At 41.6% G+C, this 25,608-nt stretch overlaps 1 protein-coding gene and 1 pseudogene across 1 annotated transcript in view; one reads left to right on the top strand and one right to left on the bottom strand.

The window, feature by feature from the left end:
• Nucleotides 1-25,608, bottom strand: part of ADCY2 (adenylate cyclase 2) — a 121,878-nt gene that overhangs the window by 24,281 nt on the left and 71,989 nt on the right. Inside the window, exons 7-15 of the mRNA XM_066623703.1 lie at nucleotides 25,005-25,132; nucleotides 21,151-21,309; nucleotides 18,923-19,055; nucleotides 17,518-17,694; nucleotides 16,942-16,985; nucleotides 13,353-13,433; nucleotides 10,031-10,100; nucleotides 7,840-7,937; nucleotides 3,723-3,807 (exon numbers count right to left, since the gene is read on the bottom strand). Coding sequence (XP_066479800.1) covers nucleotides 3,723-3,807; nucleotides 7,840-7,937; nucleotides 10,031-10,100; nucleotides 13,353-13,433; nucleotides 16,942-16,985; nucleotides 17,518-17,694; nucleotides 18,923-19,055; nucleotides 21,151-21,309; nucleotides 25,005-25,132 — 975 coding nt within the window. The remainder of the gene's footprint in view (nucleotides 1-3,722; nucleotides 3,808-7,839; nucleotides 7,938-10,030; nucleotides 10,101-13,352; nucleotides 13,434-16,941; nucleotides 16,986-17,517; nucleotides 17,695-18,922; nucleotides 19,056-21,150; nucleotides 21,310-25,004; nucleotides 25,133-25,608) is intronic.
• Nucleotides 3,033-3,149, top strand: LOC136649888 (5S ribosomal RNA; annotated as a pseudogene).

Raw genomic sequence — 25,608 nt, 5'->3', positions numbered from 1 at the left:
ACATTGGTGTGCCACGAGTGGTCCACAGGTGTGTCATGGGAGTTTGGTGAATTTATTAATTAAATAAATATCATTTATTAATAGGGCAGCATAGTGTGCCTTGTCAATTGTCAAAAAACCGATGGTGTGCCTTGACAATTTTAGTGCCTTGTCAGCATGCACTACTATGAGATGAAAAAGATTGAAGATTGCTGGTCTTGATTAAGTCTAGATTCAGTGATGCTTCTAAACATGAGTAGCCAACAACTGAATCTAATCTAAAAGTTATCAAGCTATACACGGCAGGATACAGTGTACAGTTTTCTTTCATAAAGAGACAGCAGATTATATATAAATCAAGGCAAGTAGGAGGCCCTCTGAGTAATGGCAGAGACTTTACTATCAGGGCTTCCAAGAGGAATTTTATCAGGAGATACAAATTTTCTTTCTTTCCCAAAGGGGTGGGGAGGAATGAAACAGAGCAGGGGAGGGTGAAAAGAGGGTGGGCAGAACAGGGGTGGGGAGGAAGGAGTAGGGTGACAACAGCCCCAAAAAATCTTTGGAACCCAGGTCTACCGAGCTTCCCCAATGTGGAGCCCAGATCTACCCATTTGCACAGAGCCAGCAGCTAGATATAATAATACAGAAAACCAAACACACTCCTAGGTCTCTCTAAAATCTTTTAAATATAAAAAATCATTGGAGAAAATTAGCATCACCGTATTTGGGCTCACACTAGAATGGAAGTGTCCTGTGTGTAACAAAACTAACTTCTGCAGCAGTTGTAGTCCCGCAGCTGGATCCCTGAGCTCTTATACTCCTTCATAGTTAGCAGATCCACAAGCCAAAGAGCTACTGTCGCAGGCCAGTTTCCTCCTAGATTTGAAACTGTAATAAGGAGTGTCATGTATGAATTCCTTGGCCCAGCAGATATGGCTTGAGGCAGCAGCTGCCATGCGCACCCAGTATCCTACACAGTCAGTAAGTTTGGGTGAGATCAGAAAATGCAAGATTTCAAGAAATTTCTGGGGCCCCTCCTTTGGCTCCAGGGCCCCCGTTTTGACCCTGGGCCCAGGGACAAATTACTTCCTTTATCCCCATCTCACTGGCTCTGTTTACTATGTGGGGCATTGTAGATTTTCATCAGGAAGACGCATGGAAGGAAGAATTAACTTCCATCATCTATCCCTGATCATATTCACACCCCCACCCACTATGGATGGTAAATCCAATCCCAGACCTCCAGGAATCACATCCAGTTTTGCCCTGAGGCTCTACCACATCCTTCCTGCATCCCTTTGTGAAAACTTTTGACATTTTGTTAAGCATTTAAAATCATATAAAAACAGATCTGTACTATCAGTTTTGGGCAGCATGGCTGCTTCCTCAACACGTCCTGAATATCTACATGCCAATTTGATTACACTAACATCCCTCACCTAACCTGATTACATGTACATATGAAGTTTTAATCTCAGCAGTGAAAGTCATTTTTAAGTGAATAGGTTTAGATTTGGAGTATCTGTTTAGTGTGCTCTCTGAATGAATAAGATAATGGAATGCAGCCTCCGAACTACATCATTCAGTTCAGGCACTGAATGGAGCTACGAAGGGAAAAAAATTGATCTTTGTGCCTTTCATTAGAATGAAGGCTGCATTATTTTTAGCTTCCATCCTTGCTCTTTTAAAAGTAACCTATGAAATGTTACATACCGTAGGAGTAGTTCTGCCCTGAAAATGTGCACATTTCCACTGTGGGATTGTTGACTTCCACCTCCCAAAAACTTTTCAGGGACACCTCAGGTCACACACATTATTCTTTGTGCTATATATTAAATCAACTATTCTGTGAGACTCTCCAGCTAGTAAGATAGCTCAGTTTGTGTTTTCTGCTAATCTACCACAACAAAAAAGAAATTGCAGCCTAGGTAATGCTACATGGTGTGAGTTCCAGAAATAATGGTAAGCTCAAGAATTAATAGCAATGTGAAGCCTCTACAATTTCACTAGCAACAAAGGACATGGCAAGGAAGTGAGTACTTATTTTTCTATGACAGAATTTGGAAGTGGAGCCCTAATCAGAATTAACCCTGCCGCCTCTCCCCAAACCTAAAGTACAGACTGCCTAAACTATTTTAAGAACATTCTAGCACATATCATGGGAAAAATAGAGGGAGCAATAGAGAGTGTATGTAGGCACACAGATGTCAGAGGCTGCATTCACTTTGAGTCCAGCCTTTCAATCCTTTTTTCTTCCTTCTTCGGACAAACAGTGACCACTGATAAATGCCTGCACCTCTTTAAAGAGGTCTCTTCATGACGACTCATTCTTATATAGTTTTCATAAAGACAAGATACAGTTGAAAGTTCAATGGTATTGTCATAGTGGTTCTGCACCCCAATGAAACTCCTTTGAATCAAGATCCAAAGAACTGTGGAACTTTGTTCCGTTCCAGAACACTCCCCGCAGATACTGGAAACCGCAGATACGCAGGATGCCCCTCCCTGCACACTCATTCATTAAAGACATACCCTGCACATCCACAGATTCTTGTTTAAACAAGGTTGCTACAAGCTTAGCAGCTTATAGTGACCTTCTGGTCGCCTCCTGGCAGTCTGGTCGCTTAAAAAAATAGACGGAGGTTAAAAGGAAGCTTCCTGTTAACTTCTATCTTTTTTTTTTAAGCAACCAGGCTGCCAGGAGGCGACCTGAAGGTCACTATGAGCTGCTAAGCTAATAGAGATCTTATTTAAGCAAGAATCTGCAGCCATGCAGGGTATGTCTTTAAATAAACTAATGGGTGTGCGGGGGAGGGGAAGGGATCCCCTTGGAAACATAGATAAAAAAGTGAAACCAAGGAAAAGCAATCCGTGGATACAGCCCACCCATATACTGCTTTTCAACAAAAAGTAGTTCACAGAGCAGTTTGCATAGCAAAATAAAACAGAACCAAGGGAAATTTAGACTTGGTTTTCTTAAACAGCAGGCTTTCTATCTCACACGTCTAACTGCTTTTGGAACCAAGCAGGATTCATTCTCCAAAGTAATTTGTGACAGCAACTGTTACCCTGCACATGCCCGATCTCATCTGATCTTGGAAGCTAATCAGGGTCAGGCCTGGTTAGTACTTGGATGGGAGACCGCCTGGGAATACTGGGTGCTGTAGGCTTATACCATAGTCTTTCGAGACTGAAGGTTGCCAACCATGGGAGTCTGCTGTGTAAAGTTGCTCTTTGGATCTTGGCCACAGCAATTTCAGCCTGCATCCTTTTTTCACATACCACTGCATCTAAAATTACCATTCTTTTATCAAATCTTAATTATAGTCTCATTAGATTTAATTAGGGGGGAAAAACAGAACTTAGGAATTATCAGAAATACTAAATAGTACTTCTCAGGGCAAATGCACAAATTTCCTTAACTATGACATATCAGGCAAGTTACAATGCAAGTCTGTTAGAAAATCTGTCTCCATCAAGGAAGAATGCATAGTAATGCATAAATTAGAGTCTGAATTTCAAATCACTAGAAAAAGAAAATGTAAATTAACTCCAGGGAAGAAAGTTCTCAGAGATCTGTTTCCCCACACCCCACCTAGGTAACTCACAAGAATATTATGTCACAATTAACATTGTTTTTTGTAAGGAGAGATGGGCTTCAACAATGCAGAGATATTAGGACCTCATTATTCATGCATAAGGAATTTTTTTGCCAAGGAAGTTGAGGTGTTCTTAATACCTACCAAAAGCTGTCCAGCAAAACAGATAAAAAGAATGAAGGAAAGCACAAGAAAGGCAGCTCCAAAGGAAATTCCAAGAACAGACTTCCTGCAAGACAAGAAGAACACGGTCTCTTAGAGAATACAAATCACAGACTTTTCATGGATACACACATATGTATGTATGCATGTATGTTTACAGTCACTGAAAAATCATGGTGTAGTCACATGTCTAATCCTGTATCACCCTATTTGCAAATAAACAGAAGGAGAGATTCCTGTTTTATCATCAAAAGGGGTATGCACATGGATTTAGCCTTCCTATAATCATCACCTTGCCCCACCCCAGACACTTTTCTCCTAGCATGATTCACACTCAGTATTGCATGGTCCAAACAATTGTGAATCCTATTGATTTTCAGTAGGATCGATTTAAGTATAGTGTTTATGTCTTCCACTAACAACAATAGGACTTGAAAGTTCTTAACCTTAGATGGTTAGTACTCCAAAAATCTAAAGAACAAAAGAAACAGGGAAAAGGAGGAAATAGGGAGGAGAAATAACAATATATTCAAACATTGTTTAAAGCTACAACAATTTGATCATGAAATATACTCTCTTCATTACGGGAATATGCCTGGCATATTTTATGAGCAAAATTGCATCCATTTTGTATGGGGGTATATCTGCACTGTTATAGCCAAGATAATCATCACTCTGAAATGTGGAAAGGCCATTAAATTCATGGAACTCTTTTATTAATGCTTCATCTGATTCATCTCTATCAATATATACAATGAGGAGTGTTGCCTGGAAGGAATGGTTTTTGCTTTGGAAGACTCTTCCCCTAATTTCAGATGTTTGATGGCTGTGTACAAGGAAACATAATTTGAAGATTATCAGTAGTGTCTTCATGGTCAACCTATATAAGGAAGAAAATTGAGACAATAGGGATCTCACTAGACCATCTGAACATGTGTTCATATGTTGTGGCGTATTGGAGCATCAGAGTCAGACTGTGGGATATTGAATTTCAAAATCTTAATGATCAGGCAACAAAGGTTTGCTCGCCCTTATATTATTCCATCCCACACTGGTTAGGGAAAATGGCAATCTCTCCTCACTGACAGACCCCACAGAACTTCGTGCCATAACCCTGGCAAGGTTCAACGTTATTCCCTCAAGGGTGACAGTTGAGATGTATCATAAGACTCCCTATCAAGATCAACTCTGCCCTTGTAACATGGGGTTGGTTGAATCTCTCCCACATATACTTTTTTATTGCCCTTGGCATAATAGCGCCCGTTCTACCTATCTAATGCCCATCCTGGTTAATAAGGTGGGTTTTCCAGATATGGAAAAAATTAAGTTATTATTAAATGATTGCTCACCCTCAGAATTGAAAAAGGTTTCAAAATTCATGATGGTGGTGATAAGCCATAACAACTGAATGATGTGTGGCAGCCTATCTGCAGCTGATGGTGGCAAATAGACCAAAGAGAGACTATCCAGTATATTTTATGTGTTAGGCCACTATGTTTTATATGAGACAAACATACCTGACTTATTCAGTTGTTATGTATTATATGTCATAGGCGTGTACGCACTACTGTTCTCTTTGTTGTGTTGTTGTGTTTGTGTTTGTTATGTATGCCAATAACGTAACCAAAGAGAGACTATCCAGTATATTTTATGTGTTAGGCCACTATGTTTTATATGAGACAAACATACCTGATTTATTCAGTTGTTATGTATTATATGTCATAAGCGTGTACGCACTACTGTTCTCTTTGTTGTGTTGTTGTGTTTGTGTTTGTTATGTATGCCAATAAAGGTCTTATCTAGTAGTGTCTTAAAAAAATAAATTAAAAAACTTGTTTAGGACCCAAATGAAATTAGGAGGGTCCACTGTGGTACAGCACAATCCTATGCACGTCTATTCAGAAGTATGTCCTATTGTGTTGAATGGGGCTTACCCCAAGAATGTGTAGGAGTGGAACCGTAGTGTCTTGCCCAAGGGCCCCGACTGAGTGGGGTCTGTAGTTCCAGCTTTCTATGTAAGAACTCCAGCAATGCGAGGAGATCTACTGCAAATTAGCCAGTTGTTCACCAGAGCATTGCAGTGTGCCTCGGTCCACCTCGTCTTCAAACGTTTAGAATTATGCATTAGTAAGATACCCACTGACAGATTCCTGCAGGGAACTAATTTTCATTTTCAATAGCTTTTGCTCAATTTTTTTGATAATTTCAGTGTCTATTATTTCCTTCTGAAATTTTTCGGTACATTCATGAAGCTTTCAACAGATTTCAATCAGTGCAGAGGCTTGGAGTGTATAAGAGCTTCATTGTTAAAACTTCTTTTCAATATAAACATTCATAGCAATTCTCCTTTCTTCTACCAGGTGCAACGGAAAGAATGCTCTGATAAAAATGAATAGCTTTCTTGAACTTTTTTTGTCAATTACTTTCAGACAATCAATGGTGCACTTGTTTTTTTCTGGAAATCCAAGGGCACGGAACATGCTGTTCTAGCCCTCCCCCATATCTTCTTGAAAGTTTCCTTTTCATAAAGGCATGACATTCAACAGCAGTTTGACTGTAAAAGGCCAGTTTACTCTTACTTGTGAACACTGTTTGTGTAACTCGCGTACCAAAAAGGAACAGTTCTGAACTATACCGAGAGAACAAACACTGTGTGGCACTACATCAGCCACAGATCACAACTCATAGGGTCTTCTTAAAAACCAATTATGACAGCTCCAAGAATCACTGAGGAAGAGTTCACAATTATTTTTGACTGAATAAAGCAGTAACTTTTGCTTTAGCTTTTCCTAACACTCTCCTCATACATCAACCCAGACAAAAGAAGGCCGAGAAGGTGCATGAGAACTTTGCATGCTTATGCATTTCTTCTAACTTGATAATATCATGCGCTGCTGTTGCCAATAATATATAACAACAACAACAACAACTAGGTATTTATATACCGCCTTTCTGGTCATCGGATTACTCTTCTGACTTTAATCAAGGCAGTTTACATAGGCAGACGTTTCTAAATCCCTCAGGGGGATTTTTACAAACATAGAAGTTCTCTCTTTCAAGAACCAACAATATTTCAGATGGATCTTCCTGGTTTGGTCTCACTTCTGGCCTCCAGTTCTCGCACGCCGGCTGACAAGCAGCTCCATCTCTCGCATGGAGGGCAGCCAAGATGCTTCTTGCTCACACCAAGAGCAGGTGGAATCACTCAGCTGGGCTTTGTCAGTTGCTTCAAGGTCTCACCATTCTCAGCCGATCAGGGAGCTGCTGGTGTCCTTGAACTGGCGACCTTCTGATGTTATCTTTGGGCTAACTGAGGCTCTACCCTCTAGACCAGACCTCCTGCCCTCCTCCTTATAAGTAACTTAAGGTTTAAGTATGTTAATATTTAAGTCTAAAAGCAAATGATATGGGGCTGCAATCCTATAAATACTTAAATGGGAATAAAACCCACTTAAGCCGTTTCTGTCCACTGTTGCATATACGCAACAGGGATCAAATGTGTACACCTGTGGCTGGGCAAAAATGGGTTAACTCAGTGAGTTTATTTCTGAGTAGACATGAATAGGATTACACTGTAGATGCAACATTAGTGTATACTGTAGGTGCATCAACAAATGTTGACTAGCTAGGATTGCCAGGTATACAAACTGGAAAACCTCTTTACCTTTACATTGGCTTATGCAGCAAGTTAGATGCAGCAGAAAGTAGTATTGGGCTATGCCACCAAAGGACAACTAAGGAGAAAGATGGTCCTACATCCTTATCAGTGGATATCAAAAGCCCTGCTGAAGTCCTGTGCCCTATCTAGCAAGCCTAGTTTTGATCTTCAATTGGATGGGTTGAACCAGTGTGCCACCACCAACACTTTAATTTTGTTTCAGTTCTTGTAATATAAAGAGAAAAAAAGAACAAGGAGACAATCTATCTCCCTTCTACAGACATAAAAAAGAAAAATTGTACAAAGAGAGAAGTTAAACAGCACAATAAAAAAACTAAAAGTAGATCTCATTTCTCAAAAAAAGGTGGGTGCTACGTCTGAAAAGGTTGAAGATGACAGTAATGGATATAAACTAAGAACTACAGATATTTGCTTACTTACTTGGGTAGGACTAGAATCTGCACAAGAAAAATGCAGAAGAAAATAAGACAAGCACAAGTCACGTAGTACTTGAACGCAGGTAGTGTTGTTGCTCTATACTAAAAGAAAATTAGAAAGATTATTTTAAAAGTCTAGAAATCAAAACAGACGCACCAATTAGATAAATAAGCAAATGTTTACTATGTCGAAATGCCTACTAGCCTATATGATTTTAAAGCAAAGGATTGAAAATAATTCTAAATGGAATATAGGTCTATCGATAGCTACTAGACACCATAGCATAGAACCTCCACATATAGAACCTCCATATACGGAGGCAATACACCGCTCAGTATCTGTTGCTTGGGGACAAACAATGGGTAAGAGCTGTTATTATGCACTGGTGATGTTGGTGATGATGTTTGTGAAAGTATGTGGCAGGTAACGATGGACCAGAAGAACGCTTGGACTGATTCAGCTAGCCTCTTATGATGAACTTGAGCCAAAACTAGACTGAGACATCTTCAAAATTTGTTTAGCAAGAAAGTAATCAACAGCAAGCATTGTCATTAATAGTTTTCCCTCTCCTGACACTCTTTAGAAAATGAACCTGTCATAAATGAGGCCTATTGAGGGCACATGCAATGTAATCAAAAGGCACAATTTTCTGAGACTTTCTCTGCGCAGGCCACCCTGAAATGCATGGGAGTTGCCCAAGAACACTACTATGTATTTCAATGTAGCTTGGGCAGGAGAACTTCCCAGTGAACTGCACACACAACTAGCAGGATTAAAAACTGAACGAACAATTTAATCTCTTTCTTTTCTGCAACAGAAAATGAACAATATCTGTTTGATTCAGAAATCCCAAACAGTCCACTCCCACATACATCAGCCAGTATTTACGAAAAGACAACACTGGGGATGACTACGAGCCAAACTAGACATGTCCGGCAAATGTCTGTTAAACATCTCCTTGTTCAACTCACCTATGAAGCAGTGTCTGTGTATCTACTTTTTATAGCCAAAGGCATGCAATTGGGAGGAGAATGAAACCTGCCCCTTTCCTTGCCTTACTTCACTATCCTGTGCTGCTTTTAAGCATTTGCTCTCCAGTTGTGGTTCTGATACCAGGTGAGCAGACCAGGGAGAAAACTGCTTCAAGCAGCCAAGCACAGAGAGTAAGGTGGATGGATTTTGCTCTTCTCCTCTACATGATCATCTTGGCATAAAAAGTAAGTCCCACTCACTTCAGCCTTATAAGTAAAGGCAATGTTCTGACGCTCCCAAAGTCTAGTTTGGCCCTAAGGCAGACTTTCCCAAACTGGGGAATCGCGACACTTCAGCCAGGGAAGTCCTGCCTCTGCCTCTTAATGGGCGCAGCAGAGGCTGTGACACAATTGTGCAGCCGCTGAGACCAAAGGCTTTTTTTTTTTAAACTTACCCCACCAATGCCGGCCTTCCAGATGGTGCAGGGAAGTGAGTCACAATCACTAGTTTTAGCTTTCTGGAGGCTTGGGGAGCCCTGCAATGGGGCCTGTGGGCTTCCTGCATCTTCTGGAGGGTAGGCACTGCCAGGGGTAAGTAAAATAAAACCTCTTTGGCTCAGACAGTGGCAATTGCACCACTACCTTTGTCCTCACCCACACTTACAGCAGTTCCCAAACTCCTGGAAAATTTGGGAACTGTTGCCTTAAGACTGATTACGCACAGTACACAAGAGAAGGAAAGAGCAATCAACACTATTACGCAGGCCTACAAAATTGAGGGTCAGAAAAGTTTTTCCCAAACTTTAGCGATCACCCAGTAGGATTGCAGCTATCAAGCATCCTACAAATAGGGCAAAGAGGTTGAAACCCAAAGAACATGTGTGTACCTTTATATTTACTTATATAGAAAATGAGCTAGACACAGTTTCTTCCACCCGTTCCTCCCCTGGGTCCCTCTGTCTCTTCTCCCCAGCAAGCAATCAAATCCAAGTTTGCCCAGCTAAATGCAGGGAAAGAGCACAGATAGAATGGAGAAGAGGCAGGAGAAGACATACCTACATCGTTTCCCAATTCATCAGAGTACTCACCGGTTCTATGGGTCCTAACCCGGCTTCTTAACACACAGATTAAAAAAAGACATAAAGTAAACCGATCAAGTGCTATGACTTGCTTTTTATAACACAAATACAAAACCCAGGAATTGTGTGTTAAAAACCACTTACTTCTTTTTCTAGTGCTTTGTTATAGAAAAGCAATGATATCCTTTGAATGTCTTCAGACTTCAGCCATTGCCTAAAAGAGAAAAAGAAATATAGAACAAGATGCACACAAAACACAGATTAACCCAGTGCACCCTGCATAAAATGTTTGGACTGTGCCCCTCTCTTCACAGGGGTCACAGAAACTTCAGCTACCTTGTGGGAGGGAGGGAGGGAGGGAGGAAAAAAGAAATGTTATTATTTTTATGTATCTTTCCATTTGTAGACTTAAATTTATGTGAGCTGCCTTCAGAAGTTGGACGGTGAAATTAAAAAAATAAATCTCCCCCCAAATAAATAATTTATCTGAAGACAAAATAGGAAGGAACCCCCTTAACATGAAAGAAAACAATTTTTCCCCTTTGCAGAATAGCTTGTGCATTATGACAGACAAACCAGTTTACTAAACAATCCTTTTCTTAAGGAAAGTGCAGTCCTGTGAGTGGGCTAGGAATCGCTAATTGAATTCTCAGCACTCTTAGGAAACAACCATTCCCCAGGATCCTTTACAGGCAGGACTGCTAATTGAAATGGTGTAAAACCAATTAAAATTTGTAATGAAGAGAAAGCAGTATGCAAAGTGTATGCTGGCAATGTGATCAGAAACTGCACTTCCTGCAAGCAGGGACGGGAAACACATTACATTCATTGTTCAGAGGTGCACAAAAGTAAACAGTGTTAATACAGTCATGCCTCAGCAACCACAGGTTTCTATTCCCGGAACCCCAACAAATGCTAAAACCCAAGGACAACCAAATTCGTGGGTCAGACACCATGTTGCCCTCCAAACGTGACCAGAGCTGTGCTCAGATTGCATCCGGAGGGCTTCTGAGGGCCAGGGAAGCCACACACAGCCTCTCCAACCAAAAATTGTCACTTGCGCTTTTCACCTTAAGTGTCAATTTTTGCCTCCCAGAAGGACTTTTTAGAGTTGAGGTGGCTGCACATGGCTTCCGTGGCCCTCAGAAGGCCCTCCAGACATGATCAGAGCACATCCCCAGTCACGTTAGAGTGAACAGGTCCAGCCAAACCTGTGGGTCTGGAAACCATGGTTAGATAAAACTGCATGTCCCATATCCATGAATTATCAACCTGGACCAATGCATCCATGCTAACTGGTCAAAGAAACACCTTTTAAAGTGGGGTCCTCTTATAAATGGGAAGGAAAAGCAACTGTTCCTCTTCCTCCCAGCATTGCAGTGGCTGTTGCTGGAGTCTCTTCTACATCTTTTTTGGACTGTGAGCCTTTTGGTGACTGGGAACCATTTATTGATTGACGTGCAGAGAAATCCAATTTTGCGCTGGAACAGGAAGGGAAGCCAGGAGACCTGCGCTGTATCGAGCACAAGACTGGGGCCTGAAGTGACTCAGCTAGAACCACTTGCCTTACTGTGGTAAGCCACCACAGCCCCAAAGGGTTTCCTCGGACTTGTATCACCTCTGGAGGTGGAACAGCTCCAGTGGAACGGCTCGCAGCCACTCTGTGCTGCTCAGAGAATGGGGTTGGGATCCAGTACAACGGCCAAGTCCCAGCCCGCCTCCCGCTCCCCACCTGCATGCCCCCAGGATCGCCCTCTTTCCCCCTGCCCCAAATGCCTTCCTTCCCACCTCCTCCCTGCCCTCCCCAAACCCTTGCTTCGGCCAAGGTTGGTCGATGCAACCCTCCCTGCCTGAGTCGGCGTGGAGGCTGGATTCGGGCTCTGCAGACCAGCGGGCACCCCTGTGCTGGCCCAGCTGACTCTCAAGCAAATGCAAACGCGTTTTAAGGCACGTTTGTGACCATCCTGGGTCGCCACAAGGGACTTGCGCTGGCCCAAGGTGCAGTCAGGATTGTGCCCATAGTTAAGTAAACTGCTTTGTGAACTACTTTTTGTTGAAACGCAGTATGTAAATATTCTTAATAATAAAACAGATAGATATCTGCAACTAGCCTCAGGCTGCAATCATAGACACACATTCCTGGGAGTAAGGGCCACTGAATATAATCAGACTCACTTTTGAATAGAAATGCATAGGGTTGTATGGCAAGTTATTAATGAGTCTGCAGATCAAAACCAGAACCTTAAATTGTGTGCAAGAGCTATATGCAGACAGAGAAGAACCTTAAGCACTGCCATAGCATACTGTAGCTAACCCATCACCATCAAGAGGCAACAGGTGCAACTTTTGAATACATTTCCCACTTAAGTCCAATTAAATTATAATTATCTGGGGCTTAAGCATGTGGGGCTTGAGCACACACAAGGACTTCAACTCAAGTCATAATTAGTATTTGCACATGATTTAATCTCAGGCCTCTGTATTAACCTACTGGGGCATACTTTTCCCTTTCCCCAACCACATTTGGGAATGGGTAGGGTGATCTGTATGAAGAATGTGAGGTGAGGTTGCCCTGTTCACTTACTTACTTATTATTTATTTATAGTATTCATATCCCCCCTTTCACCCACACCAAAGGAGACTTAAGGCGGCTAACCATAAAATCAATACATAAAATCAATACAATATTAAAAGCAATTAAAACATTAAAATATCCAGGATCACAACAATTAAAAATCATTTAAGAAGTGCCAGCTTTCAGTGTCCATTAAAAGCCTTCCTAAACAAGAAGGTCTTGAGGTCCCGCTGAAAGGTCTCCAGAGAGGGAGCTGTTCTTGTGGGGTATACTTCGTCTATACACCACTTTGCATCACACTCCCCAACAGCAAAGTGGGCAAAGAAGACCATTACATACGGAACTCTGCACAAGCCTCAGATAAATGGGATCAGAACCCTTGTTTATTCATTTGTTTCCAATTAAAAAGACCTGCAGCGTTACTCACATACTTATTCCTTGTCCTACCTGTAGGTCAGGCAGACAACACATTACCTTCCTATATGAGGGATCTGATGAATGCATGATGTAACCCCAACCCCTGTAAATGGTTCATGATTTAGAGACCAACCCCTGCTTTGCCTGCCAATGCAGAGCCAAACACTGAATGATGAGGGAATCTGGTGCAGGGCTAAGAAGGGCATCATCAGCTGAGAGTGGGGCTATAGAACATGTTCCTGAGATGTCCCTCATGTGTTCAGAAGGAGAGCCAACAACTGAACAGGGTTAAATTCATCCTATACGCTGGATGACAGGGGGACACTCAGAAAGGAGCCTTCAAACAGGTTTATCCATCCTCAGTATAGGGAATTGCACCCAAGGTTTTTCAGGTTTCACATATGCCTGCTTCTCTGATTCCATGATATAGGAAAGGGAAGGTGAAGGGGAGAAGAGACAACTTTGCAAACATACTTCTGAGCATTTATCCCATCAATCGCTTGAATCATCCTTTCATTCAGTTCCTCTTCAAACTTTTTCTTTTGAGATTTTGTTCTGTGGAGGACAAAAGAACAAGTTTTCTAGGTTTAAAAAAAATAATAATCACGACAATAATTTTCGGAGAACAAAACAAACATTAAACCAGCTCTTTCAGTTCCTGAAGCAATATTTAATTGGGACTGCACAACTTGCTGTATATGGATCTGCATTTAATATCAGCCTGTCATTTTACATACAAATATCAACTTGTTCCGGAACTTAGATTCTCATATCCTACAGCTCATTCTAGGTCAGGAAAAGCAGCTGATCGACAGGGAACTTATTGGAGTGAAGAAGGCAAGAAGGTAAGAGAAGAAGCCAAGGGGAAAGCAAAGTAAGGCAGGAAGCCAAGGGGAAGCCAAAAGGAACATAGGGTTGCTAGATGCAGGGACTTGACCCTAACAAATGAATTATGCCAGGTGTGCTTTCCAGTGCTGCTGCAGCATTGTGCACTTGCAATCCAAAGGGGGCATGAAGATCAAGAAATTGGGCGGTGGTAACATGCTGAATTTCACTTCTTGATTTGAACTAATCAGTGAGTTCTTTGGCTTACGGCTTTTAGTACTTTTATGTCAAAATCAATAACATTTTGGTATGATTTCTAAATCATTACTACAATTATTAAGTGTTCAGTTGATTTCCACTATGGCCTAAATCCATGCATTTTGCTGATGCCTTCATTCCAGCAACACACACTTCTGACAGCCTATTAGTATCAAGCTGAGAACAAGTCAGTACTTCAATAGATCACTAAGAGCCCAATCCTATCCAATTTCCCAGTGCCAGTGCAGCTGTGCCAACGGCGTATGGATTGCATCTTGTAGTGGGGCAGCAGTCACAGAAGCCCCCTTTAAGGTATGGGGCTGCATTGCAGCTGCACTGGTGCTGGAAAAGTGGATAGGATTGGGCCCTAAGTCTACATTCATACAAAAGCAACAATGTATTTCCAAGAAACGTGAGTCAAATTGAAGGGGAGGATGTCAGTTCAGTGACAGTTCCGGAGACTCCCCTTTATAAGTCATGATTGGGGACCAGAATTTATTTAGAGCAAAATTACGTATAGAGGGCAATTTTCCTCCAAAACAAAAAGTGTAAACAGGGGTTAATGGAGATCATATATACATCCACACCCTTCATTAAGAGAGGGGAATTTTATCTCATAATAAACAATGGCATAAGGTAGGGATAGAGATTGTCCTGTACATGTAGAAACCAGTATGTGCCCCAGAGGAACAGTCTATTCATGATGCAAGTTGAGAATGTGTCAGGCAGTGAATTGGAGGAGGGAACAAGTTGGTCGTCCCACCCCCCATATAAGTATCTACCATCTCTCCCAGCCTGCCATGGAATTCAAACTAGTTCAATCCTCTTGTCTTCTTCTCTCGCTGCACAGGCGGAGTCTCCTTATTCTTGAGGGTTCCGTTCCCAGAACTCACGTGGATGGCAAAAATGGCATTAAAGCAAACCCATTTAAAAAACAAGGTCCCCTTGCTAGGTGATTTAAAAAACAGCCTTGCTGACCTTTGTGATGTATGACAGTGTCATATCATCATGGCATCCTTCAGTCTCGGAAGACCATGGTGTCACGCTCTCAATGGTGGTTCTGGAACAGAGTGTCCTCTCCAGTGCACGAAGCCTGGGTAAAGTAGGTATGGAGGATAGGCTGTTATCCATGCAGCAAATCCCCCCTCTCCACCTCAATGAAATGGTCCAATGGAAAGGCAGAGGCCAATACGGTTGGTTCCAGCGACATCGCAGGAGTTGCCAGAACGTGACTGTGTTCAGCCATGAACTGCCTCAGGGACTCCGGCTCCAGATTTTGCCTCGAGGTTGACTCCTGAAGCCTTTTCCATAACTGGATGTAGCCACAAGGCAGTGGAGGTTTGGGATCAGAGTTTTCCTTCTCTCAGATGAGCTGCCTTCCCAGGCTGACGAGTCGCATCTACCCAGTGGCTGTTTAGTCGCCTCTTACGACAAGTACAGCCAAACTGAGGGCCTATTCTTATCCCCAGCCCCCAGGGGAATGACAGAGTCATTAAACAGACAATGCATCAATCAGTCTCTCTCCAGGTGCTTAGAAAGGCTTTATTCTGAGGCAGCGACCCCTGCCTTCACCCAGAGTGCAGTGCTGGGAAAGAATGCAAAGTGATTATCTTTCTTTCACATGCTCAGGGGGAAGGGGGGGTTGCTTGCCTTGGAGTGAAGCTGTTCTAAGTGCCTGGAGAGAGAATGATTGATGGATTGTTAGCCGGCTGCCCTCTCTCGTATTAACGAGGCTATTGTTAAATGACCTCTTTCCTTTAATTTAAAGGGCCCTTTTCATCCTGTTGAGATAAAACCACAGGTGAAAAATCCATGGATAATTAGGTTATACCTGTAGTCTGTGTAGTGTGGGGGTTCTCGTCTCAGTGTCAAGGACCACCACCACTGTTGTTTCCTCTTCCTCTAATGGCTGGTGAAGAGAATGCTAGAAGCCCTGCATTCTCTGTGGCCATTAGGGAAAGCAGTAGTGATGTATGCCAAAGGAGAGAGATAAACGGGAGTTTACTTCTAAGGAAGGTTCAGGGAGAGCCTTACCTGTCTCCCTCAGCATCCCCTGCCACTGCAACTTCCTCTGATGGATACAGAGGAAATGATCAGCTCCCAGCATTCTCTCCACCAGTCATCATGAGGAGGCTGGGGTGGCAGCAACACTGGATGCAAAGTGGAGGATGAGGAGGTCCAATGCCACAACTGTCTCCTCTTCCTCTTCCTTCAATGACCAGCAGTGACCATTAGAATAAACCACGGCAGCGCTACTTCATACGGAGGTAGATAACCCCCCAACCCCTCCTCACTTCATTTACCTCTTTCTGTCGTCGTCATCCAGTGTCACTGCTGCTTCCTCCACTGGTTGCAGAGAGACCAGCACTCCCTCCACCAACTACTACAGGAAGAGAAAAGGTAGCAGAGCTGGCTGCTGAGACAAAGAGGCAAGCCTTTCCCATCCTCCTCTTGGTGCCACCTTCTCTTCTAATGGCTAGTGGAGATAATGCTGGGCATTCCCTCTTCAGCCATTACAGGAAGCAAGACAATGAATGGATGCCAAGGGAGATGCAAGCAGGGGTTGGGGGTTACTGTCCTGGTTACTTCAATTAATTGCAACGATGTTGCAATAGATAATGATGTCCTTTTGGCGAGTGTGTGGAGGAGAAAAGAGCATGCACGTCCAAGTAAGGATAAAATCTAAGTATCATAGATAATCCTTTAGGAGTTTGAAGGAGAAAGAAGATATGCAGGTGGAGCTACAGCAGCAAAGGAAGTACGCACAGGGAATTTTTACTTCTTCAAAAACTTGAGGACTTAAATGCAGGGAAACGTGTTAACAGGAACACTTAATATCAGGGACCCTCCCCCCCCCCGTAGTCCTGTTTAGAGAATGCACATATTGCTAAATTGATTTAAAATTCTTATTTCAAAATACTGATGAAAGATAATTGTGCTATTTCTTATGAAAAATGTTTAAAAAGCATATAACACATACCTTTCCCTACAACGCTGGAAATTATATTGGCCCATGGGCATGTCCTAAAAAGGAGAACAACAGAAAATGTCACCTAAATACACAGGATTATAAAAATGTTTCAAATTCTGAATGTAGGAGTATAAAGACTTATTGTAATGCAACTATTGTCAGCCAACAGTTCTGGCCCCTTAACTCAAACATCCAGAATAAAGTGTATGACAACATTCCTGTTGATTTTAATGGATCACAAGCTGTTCAAAGGCAACCAATTTAGCTTAAATAAGTGTGAATAGAAATAAATGCAGAATGGTGAGAACAGAAGATGGATCAGACCAAATGTTTATCTAGTCCAACAACCTGTTCCTTAAGTGACTGGCCAGAGATGGTTTGAAATAGCTCATGAACAGAATGGGCCCTCCTTTTCTTTCTGCTCCAGTTGCCAGCACGAGGAGGTACATTGCCACTGAACTTGGGAGGTTCCAAGCAGCTACTGTGGCTAATAGTGACTAACAAGCAGGGACTAGAAAATATTGAGAATATTTGTCCTTTTCAAAAAATAATTGAGTTCCTTAAAACGATATAGAGAGCCTGTACCATGGTGCTGATCTTGCCATTTTCAGTAATCATGCTGTCCCGATGGTGTAAGTGAGCGAACGGCTTGGCTGCTCCCCAAGATTCCAAATAGCGTGTCATACGGACAGATGCTCTCATTTTCGCTCCATCCAGTGTACTGCGGGGTCGGAAATGATGCTGTGGACTTCGTTTTTCTTCCTAGTTAGGAAGTAAATGAATACAGAAAAGAGACGTACATTATATATACTTTGCACCATTTTTGTAAATAACGGTAGCTTCTGAAAACGTACAGAATATATGTTATGTCTAAGAATACATTTGAAAACAGAACCAGTTTGAAACTAGGATGCCCTTAGTAGAGCTCTGAGAGATCTGCATAGGCTTATCCCCAACATCCCCATCCTTGCTTCAACCAATCCTGGAGGCCTGTCTGTATCACCCATCGTCCTTCCCCTTCTCATTCCTTTCTGCCTTCCCTGGAAAATGCCCCTTTGTGCCTCTACTCAAGTTTAAGACAAACTTTTCTGGACTGAGGAAAGCAAAGTATCATTTTAAATTTAAAAAGAAAACACAAATGTGATGAACAGAATGACTAATCCCTGAGAATATAGCACAGTGCAAAGCCTCTCTTTGTTCTTTAATTTTACTGCAGCACGTATAAATCAATTATGGCCTGAATAAGGGATAAGGGGTCAACCATAGAAAGCTGCTACTTCTAATGAGTCAGGCCAATGATCCATCTCACCCAATAATTTTACTGTATTCAGTGGGGTTTACACACAGGAAAATGTGGCTAGAATTGCAGCCTTAGAGTCAGGTAAGTATGTATAGAATTTCAGCCCAAGTACCCTTAGAGGGTGAGGTCAAAAGCTTACCAGTCATTTACAAAATTCTTCCTTGGCAATCTTACATTTCCTATCTGGCTGCTCAGTCACTTAAAACCTGAGAATCCTTGGGAATCAGGATTTAGCCAACACAGCTGTCTCCTTCCCTTTCCGTCTTGTTCCTAGTGCAGCACAAAGTCGCTTGTTTGGAGGACAGATGCAGACACAGCTTGAACTGTGAGCAAGTGGAAGTTCTGGCTCTCACAGACTGAGCTGAGGGTGGTTCACATAACTGCAGTTTTCTGGCACAGAGGGCAAGCTGGAGGGTGTTTTTAGCAGAGTCAGTAGTGGACTGTGTGAGCATCCCCCACACCAAAGGTCCAGGGCTTAACCTGGCCAAAGCTTGCTGTTGCCCATGAATAAGACACTCATTTATTATCACTCCTGACAAAATACAATTCAAGAGCCAGGATGGTGTAGTGGTTGTAAGGTTGAACTTAGACCTGGAAGATTCAGATTCAAATTCTCACTCAGCCATGAAGCTGCCTGGGTGATCTTGAGCCAAGCTTTATTACGTACAAAACAGCAGAAGGGCTACTAACCTTGGGATTGATTATAAAGTAGGTTTTCACATTATGCTCTTTGAGATATGGGTCTCTTGCATCTCCGTCTCCATCTTCCACTTTGTAAGCCCCATTCAAGTGCGCCAAGGTGACTGAAGTAATGTGAACACGGCTGAAATTATGGTTTATTTTAAAATGACCATTATACAACATTAAAAATGCAACATTGGTTTTTTTGTTTTGTTTTACAATTAGAAGCACTTTCCACAGTCTCAGATGCATAATGATAATTACAGTAACTAAAGGGGAAAAATTTACATATGACAAAGCTGGAGGTTGCTGCTCACAAAAAATAAGTGTAAACTGCACCCTGATCTTACTCAGGTCATCCATCTATATCTGGGCTTCCCACAAGAGGCTGCAGGTGAGAGAGACTTATATGCAAAAAAATTTGTCTGTACTGTGCATAAAAAATTCAGTGTCCTGCAAAAGTGTTCCAAGTCTCCTCTTCTTTTTCCCTGCAATACATGTTGTCTGTATTGAAATCAAATACATATGAGGAGCATTCAGTCATGTGACCCTCCCCCACAAACTGAAGTGGTACAGCCCAGACTCAAATTGAATACCTCAGTAAGAATGAAGACAACTTTATATCTATACTCCAGAAAAAAAACCATTGTGCCTGACATTACACACATCCAAACTGCATCAGTTACTCTTGTTAAACTTGGGCAAGTTCATGAACTTTGACTCCAATGCACACAAGAAGCTCTCTTGTCTTCAAAAGCTCTCTACTCATATAACATCCCATGGATGCAGGCAGGATCTGGACCAGCAGGTTTTCCGCTCACACTGAGAACATGAGGAAGACTTTCTCATGAAAGTTAAACATGCAACCATGAAGGGCGTGGCCATGTGGCCAGTGGCCACACTGGTGTCAGGGGTCCAGAGTCTGTGAGAGGGTTAAGGTGTTTCCATTCATTTAGATGGTGGCTAGCTTTGTATATTCAAAGAATATGGAGTGGTCCTCTCTATTTATTACAATTTTGATTTTTCTCTGTAAACTGCTTTGTGAATTTTAGTTGAAAAGCGGTGTATAAATACTGTTATTATTCTTATTCTTATTATTACTCTGGTCTTCTTCCAAAGTGCTTACACTAGCTTATTGTACATTTGATTCCCAAGTAGTCTGTAGTCTGCCCAGGGCACCCAGGCTCGGCGGCACCGAGAAGGGCCGCTGCCAAATCCTGCGCCTCCCGCGCTATCATGGAGCACCTCGCGCTCCCGTGCTCCCGAAGCACCTCGGGAGAAGGGGACGTTTGTAAAGTCGAGTAAGGTAAGCAGCCCCGCAATGGAAAAGGCACTCGTGTAGGGCGCGCAGCCATCCACGAGCGCCCTGGATCCTGCGGAGCACAACTCCATGGATCCTCCTCCCGCCTGCCCCCTGGCATGTCTCTCATCCGCCCTCTCTCTGCCTCCCCCCTCCCTGGAACGCCTCCTCACTGCCCCTGTCCATGCCCTGCCTCCCGTTCCGCTGCTCTGTGGTCCGGGAGACCACAGAGCCACGGAAGCTGGGCAATCACCCTGCACTAGCCCAGCACCAGCCGGTGCTGGGCTAACACCGGTGGGAGCCTGATGGTGAGCCCCGCAAATGTGCCTTATGGCATGTTTGTGACTGTGGTCAGCGGCATGGCTCCATGCCGCCGACCACAGGTTTGGGCTCTGAGTAATTTACAGAATAAGACCTGTAAGCAATAGAACAGTATCATGTGCCTTTGAGGACCATTCCATTGTGGTAAATAGGAATTTGCAGTAAATGTATATTTGCAGTAACTCAAGTATGTTTTGGATCACAGCAACCAAGTAGAAACAAAAATGCACAAATGCTGATAGCAGATGCTGTCTTGCTAGAACCTGAACTCCTACTAGGAGTTCTGTAGGAGAAGTTCTGTAGGAGAGTTAAGCACATGCTTAAATTTCACCTACTGAATTTGACTTGCTCATTGTTTATAACAGAGACTCATGTCTATAAAGAAAATATGAAACATGAAAGTAAGGTAATCAGGATAATTAGCTTGCTTAATGAGTATATGCCCTAACAGTGAAAAAAAAAAAACTGTGATTACATGGTAGGTGTGTTTTGTGATCACTTGCTCTGCCCTAATAGTGCTAAAGTCCACAGGTGCCACTACATCCTGAAACCTTCTTTGCTTATTTTAAATATTTAAAAATATTTAAAATTTAAGTCAAATAGGGACTGGTCTTACCCAGGAACTCCTCCAGCTTCCATGTGATTGGCCAGTGTAACATCATGTGACCATACATCATACTGCCATTTCTGCAGTCCAATCACCCCACAAAGGACATTCCCAGAGTGCACTCCCACTCGCATATTAATATCAACTCCAGTTGCATCTCTGACCTTCCTATTATTGAGATAACAAATGGTCAGGGGTGTTATTTTCTGCACTTTAAAGCAAAAACTAGAATAATGATCATGTCATAATTTTTTTCATAAACCACTAGACATTTTACTCAGAATATAAATCAGTAAAAACAATTCATAGCCATTTGTAGTTATAATTATATACTGTATAAGAAACATGTGTTGCCTAATGATCAGCTATATCAACAGTAACATAAAAAGAGACAAGATGAGATTCAAGGTCATAGACAGAAATTATTTACAAATAATTAATTCTAAATAAAAAGCAACAAAGATGGTAAGCAAAAGCAATGGAGAACTTTGGCCTTAGATCAGAAAAAAAAATGTTTATTAATGTCCAACTTCAACAGACTGCATGACTTTCAAGAAAATAATTCATTTTTAAGGTTTTCACATTAAATATTATTAAATTTTACATTTTACAAAATTTTAATTTTACAAATAAAAAGTTTATTTTAGAAAAGCTGGTTATTTTTCCCCCCTATCTTATAGAACATCTCATTTATTTGGTAAGCTTTTAAATGGATTTTTTTAGACTTCTTCTAACCAGATCTATCTCAGCATTGTATATATTTAGAATTTTTTAAAATAAATATTTATTTCAAAAAACCAAGGAACACATTAGAAAATTGCAAAACATTTTCAAAAACAAGATACACAGTCATCAAATTCATGACGTATAAAGTATATTTTCTTTTAAAGAAAAAAATACTCAGGTGCAAGCTATCTGCCATTCCTGGCTGGAAGGAGACTGAAGGGAAGGAAGTAGGTTGCCATTTGCTTCCCATCCCCCAGGGCAAGCCCCAGTTCAAGGCAGGGTGGAGATTAGCTTGCTCTCCCTCCCCCCTTGAACCCATTTCTTGGGCATGTTTCTTGGACTCAGGGAATGAATGCAGTTTGCACTGGGATGCAGCAATGTCCACCTCTTCAGTTCTTTTGATCTCTAGGGGAGAGGGAAGCTTCCTCCCAGCAAATTCCACATGTCTCGGTATGCATCTGAGTATTTTGAACATGCTAACCAACCATCCATTCTTCTTGGCAACCTGACACATAACTCTATACAGTATATAATTGTTTCTTTAGTATCACTAAAATCACTTTCTCAACAGGAATTTATTTCAAAAAGTCATACTGGGACCAGCTGGTAGTTACTTTAAAAATGCAAAGAAAGGAACTGAGGAAATGATTCATGAAGGAAAATTAGCACAGGATTCTCACACACACACACACACACACACACACACACACAGGGAGAACTTGAGCACAAAATTAACTTTCTGCCTAATCCACAGAATTAAGACAAAAACTGCTGATTGTTCAACAAGCGTTTCAGATGCATAAGGCTTAATGGCAGCTATGAGAGGCTGAGCATCACTCAGGCACATAATAAATGATGCTGCCTGTTGTGTGCTTATGGGTGTTGCAGGATACGTTTAGCAAATGTTATAGCTGTAAGTCTTAAATTCCTCCATAACATTAAATGGAAGTAACCATTAGTAAGGGGTGCCTTCACGTTACCTTTATCAGGCAGAAAACGTTTACTATTTCTCACATTTTGAATGATGCGTTTCTTTGAGGAGCTCAGGAGTTATTGTATTTTATCCCCAAATACCCCATGTGCGATAAATTAACCCGAGAGATGGTGACTTGCCTCACCCAGAGAATTTCATTGCTAGGTGGGAATTTGAACCCAGTTTTTCCCGAACCACACCCAACGCTACATGGCATACAGGATCAAAACAGGTTCACTGTGCTGTCCTCACCATCACTGCAAAATGGTAGCGACGTTGCACAGTCCTTCATACACAGTACACTGCTTTCATGCCAGTACTTCATCATTTGGAATCATAATGCTAATGTGGAAAGGTTGCACACAATGCCATATGATAAGCTGTGTTGTAGGGTACTGAAGGCACCAGATGGAGCCCTTCGTATACAACCCGCACGATGACGACAACATCTAAGCTAGCCGTACGCAGCTATTTTCATTTATTCGTCTACAAATTTGTATCCCGCTTTATCTCCCAAGTGGGCATTCAAAGCAGTAAATCTATTTTTACAGACTTAAAAGTTAGGCACATATTTCAGCATTTGCAAAAGTGTGTACACTTAACGAGGTATTTTTATTACAGTTCTTTTAATTGGTTTGCAAAGATACGTTATATTGGCATAAATTTTTAAGTTGTTGTTGACACCTGCAATGAAGCTTAAGGTACCTTTAGCTGTATTTGCTCACAGTCACAACTTGCTAACTTTTGCTTGCCAATTCCTTCTTTTCCTGCACCTGCTATCATTGTTTCTGCCTTCCATTCCTACCATCTGTTATCACCTGCACTATCAAAATGTAGATGTAACCTTCCTGAGGCTGCCATGCCTGAGGCCCTGTAGTGATGATATTTTTCTTGAAAAATACTGAATCAGTCTGGAGGACATCTTACTAACGCCCATGATCAATTAAGATCTGATTTAACCTGCCTATTTGACTACACTTAAAGTTAAAAAAAAAATTAGGCCATGTCAATTTGCACAAACTGAATAAATATCATTGAAGTTTTTCCAGCAGCCAAAAGCATTTAAACTGAAAAAGCCGATTAGGGGGAAAAATTCAGTAAAGACTACTTAAATAATTCAAACTTTATGGAGAAAATATTTTTGTTGGAATATTTGTAAATGTTTTCAGGGAAGACTATAACAGACACTTTCCTTACATTGTCCAAGCCTTAAGGGGTAAAAAAAAAAAGAAGAAGAAGAAGGCACTGAGAATGGTAAGATATTGATTTTAGGATGCAAAAAGAGCTGCTCTTTAGATACATAGCTATTTTGTGGGTATTAATCCTTTTCTCAAGTTTCATCAATACATTCAACAGATGCACAGAATGGAGCAAGGTCACACCAGCTGGCTCTGGCTCAGGCCTTCATGCAATTAGCATCAGTTGAGAATCGTGCTGTAGACACATTCTCTCCTTCCACTTTATGCATAGTTGTTGGGGCCAGGAGATACATAAAAGTCATGAAGAGTGGCCAGCAATCCCACCCCCTCATTGAATGAAATGAGGATGAAAAGAGGCCTAAGTTAATTATCAGTTTGACTGGTATTATATTCTTTCAGTTGGTATGAGCTGCCTTAAAGCATAGGATAAAAATTCCTAGTGAAATAAAATTAAAGATAAAAAATAAACACTGGCGATGCAATTATTTAATATTCTCATATATGGTCTGGAACCAGACACATTAATGACATCGAAAATTCCACACCACCCAACCTTGATTCCAAGAGGGGCAGATTTGGAAGTTAGACACAGAAAAGTTTTAGGAGACTTGACACTGCAGCATTACTGAAGCAGTGACAGGGTGGGGATAGGAACATGCAGTTATTCCCATATCACTAAGATAATATTGGAAGGGCCACTAGTGAAAAGATTGCCTTACGCCTGTTCAAAACTTGCAACATCTGACTGTTTTGTAATATATTCGATACACTAATATTCATAATATTATGAAAACCCCATATTCATAATATTTTTCTTTGCAACAGCTGCAGATAGAATCAAGATTCACCCATTGGAACTAGAACTGAAACAAATACTGAAACAACAGCTGCAGATTTAAAGGTACAGCAATATTTTTTGTGTGTTTTATAAGAATAGCATCAAATCATTAAAATCCTATACCTACTTTATGGCTTCACACATGTCCAATCCCATTTTCACACAATTCTTAGCATGATTTTGAAGAGATATAGGTAGACCAGACACACAGTAGTAGCAATCTCCTAAGATTTTTATTCTCATACATTCATTTTCCTGAACAAGAAACAGAAAGATCAGTTAGCCAATATGCAATATATAACAGGAGTTCTGTACTGACTGCATGTACTCTATATCATCAAATGTATGCCATCTGAAGATAAGTAGGAGGAAGATAACTGGGCTGGAATGTGCAGGCTAAAAAGAGCTGTGAGTGCAACACATATCCCATTTCCACTGACCTACTTTCCTCGATGTGTGAAATCAGAAGCACGCACAGGCTATGCAGTATCCAGAGACCTAGGAAATCAAATAAAAACTTCCTTCTGCAGGGTACAAAAATAGAGAGGTCCCGTGGGATCAGACTAGAACATTTAAACACAGGATGGTTGTCCTCATTCATATTCAAGCCCTTGCAGGAACAACAGTGTTTCCTCAGCTTCGCCTTCAAAATAGTATTGCTACTAGGCTGTGCTCCTTTATGGAGGTATAATTAGATTTTCAAATAATACCTAATAGCAGTATTTCTAATC

The sequence above is a fragment of the Tiliqua scincoides genome, chromosome 4, assembly GCF_035046505.1.
Source record: "Tiliqua scincoides isolate rTilSci1 chromosome 4, rTilSci1.hap2, whole genome shotgun sequence".
In the NCBI taxonomy this organism is placed as follows: Eukaryota; Metazoa; Chordata; class Lepidosauria; order Squamata; family Scincidae; genus Tiliqua; species Tiliqua scincoides.
This window is presented reverse-complemented; position numbering and strand designations above follow the sequence as displayed.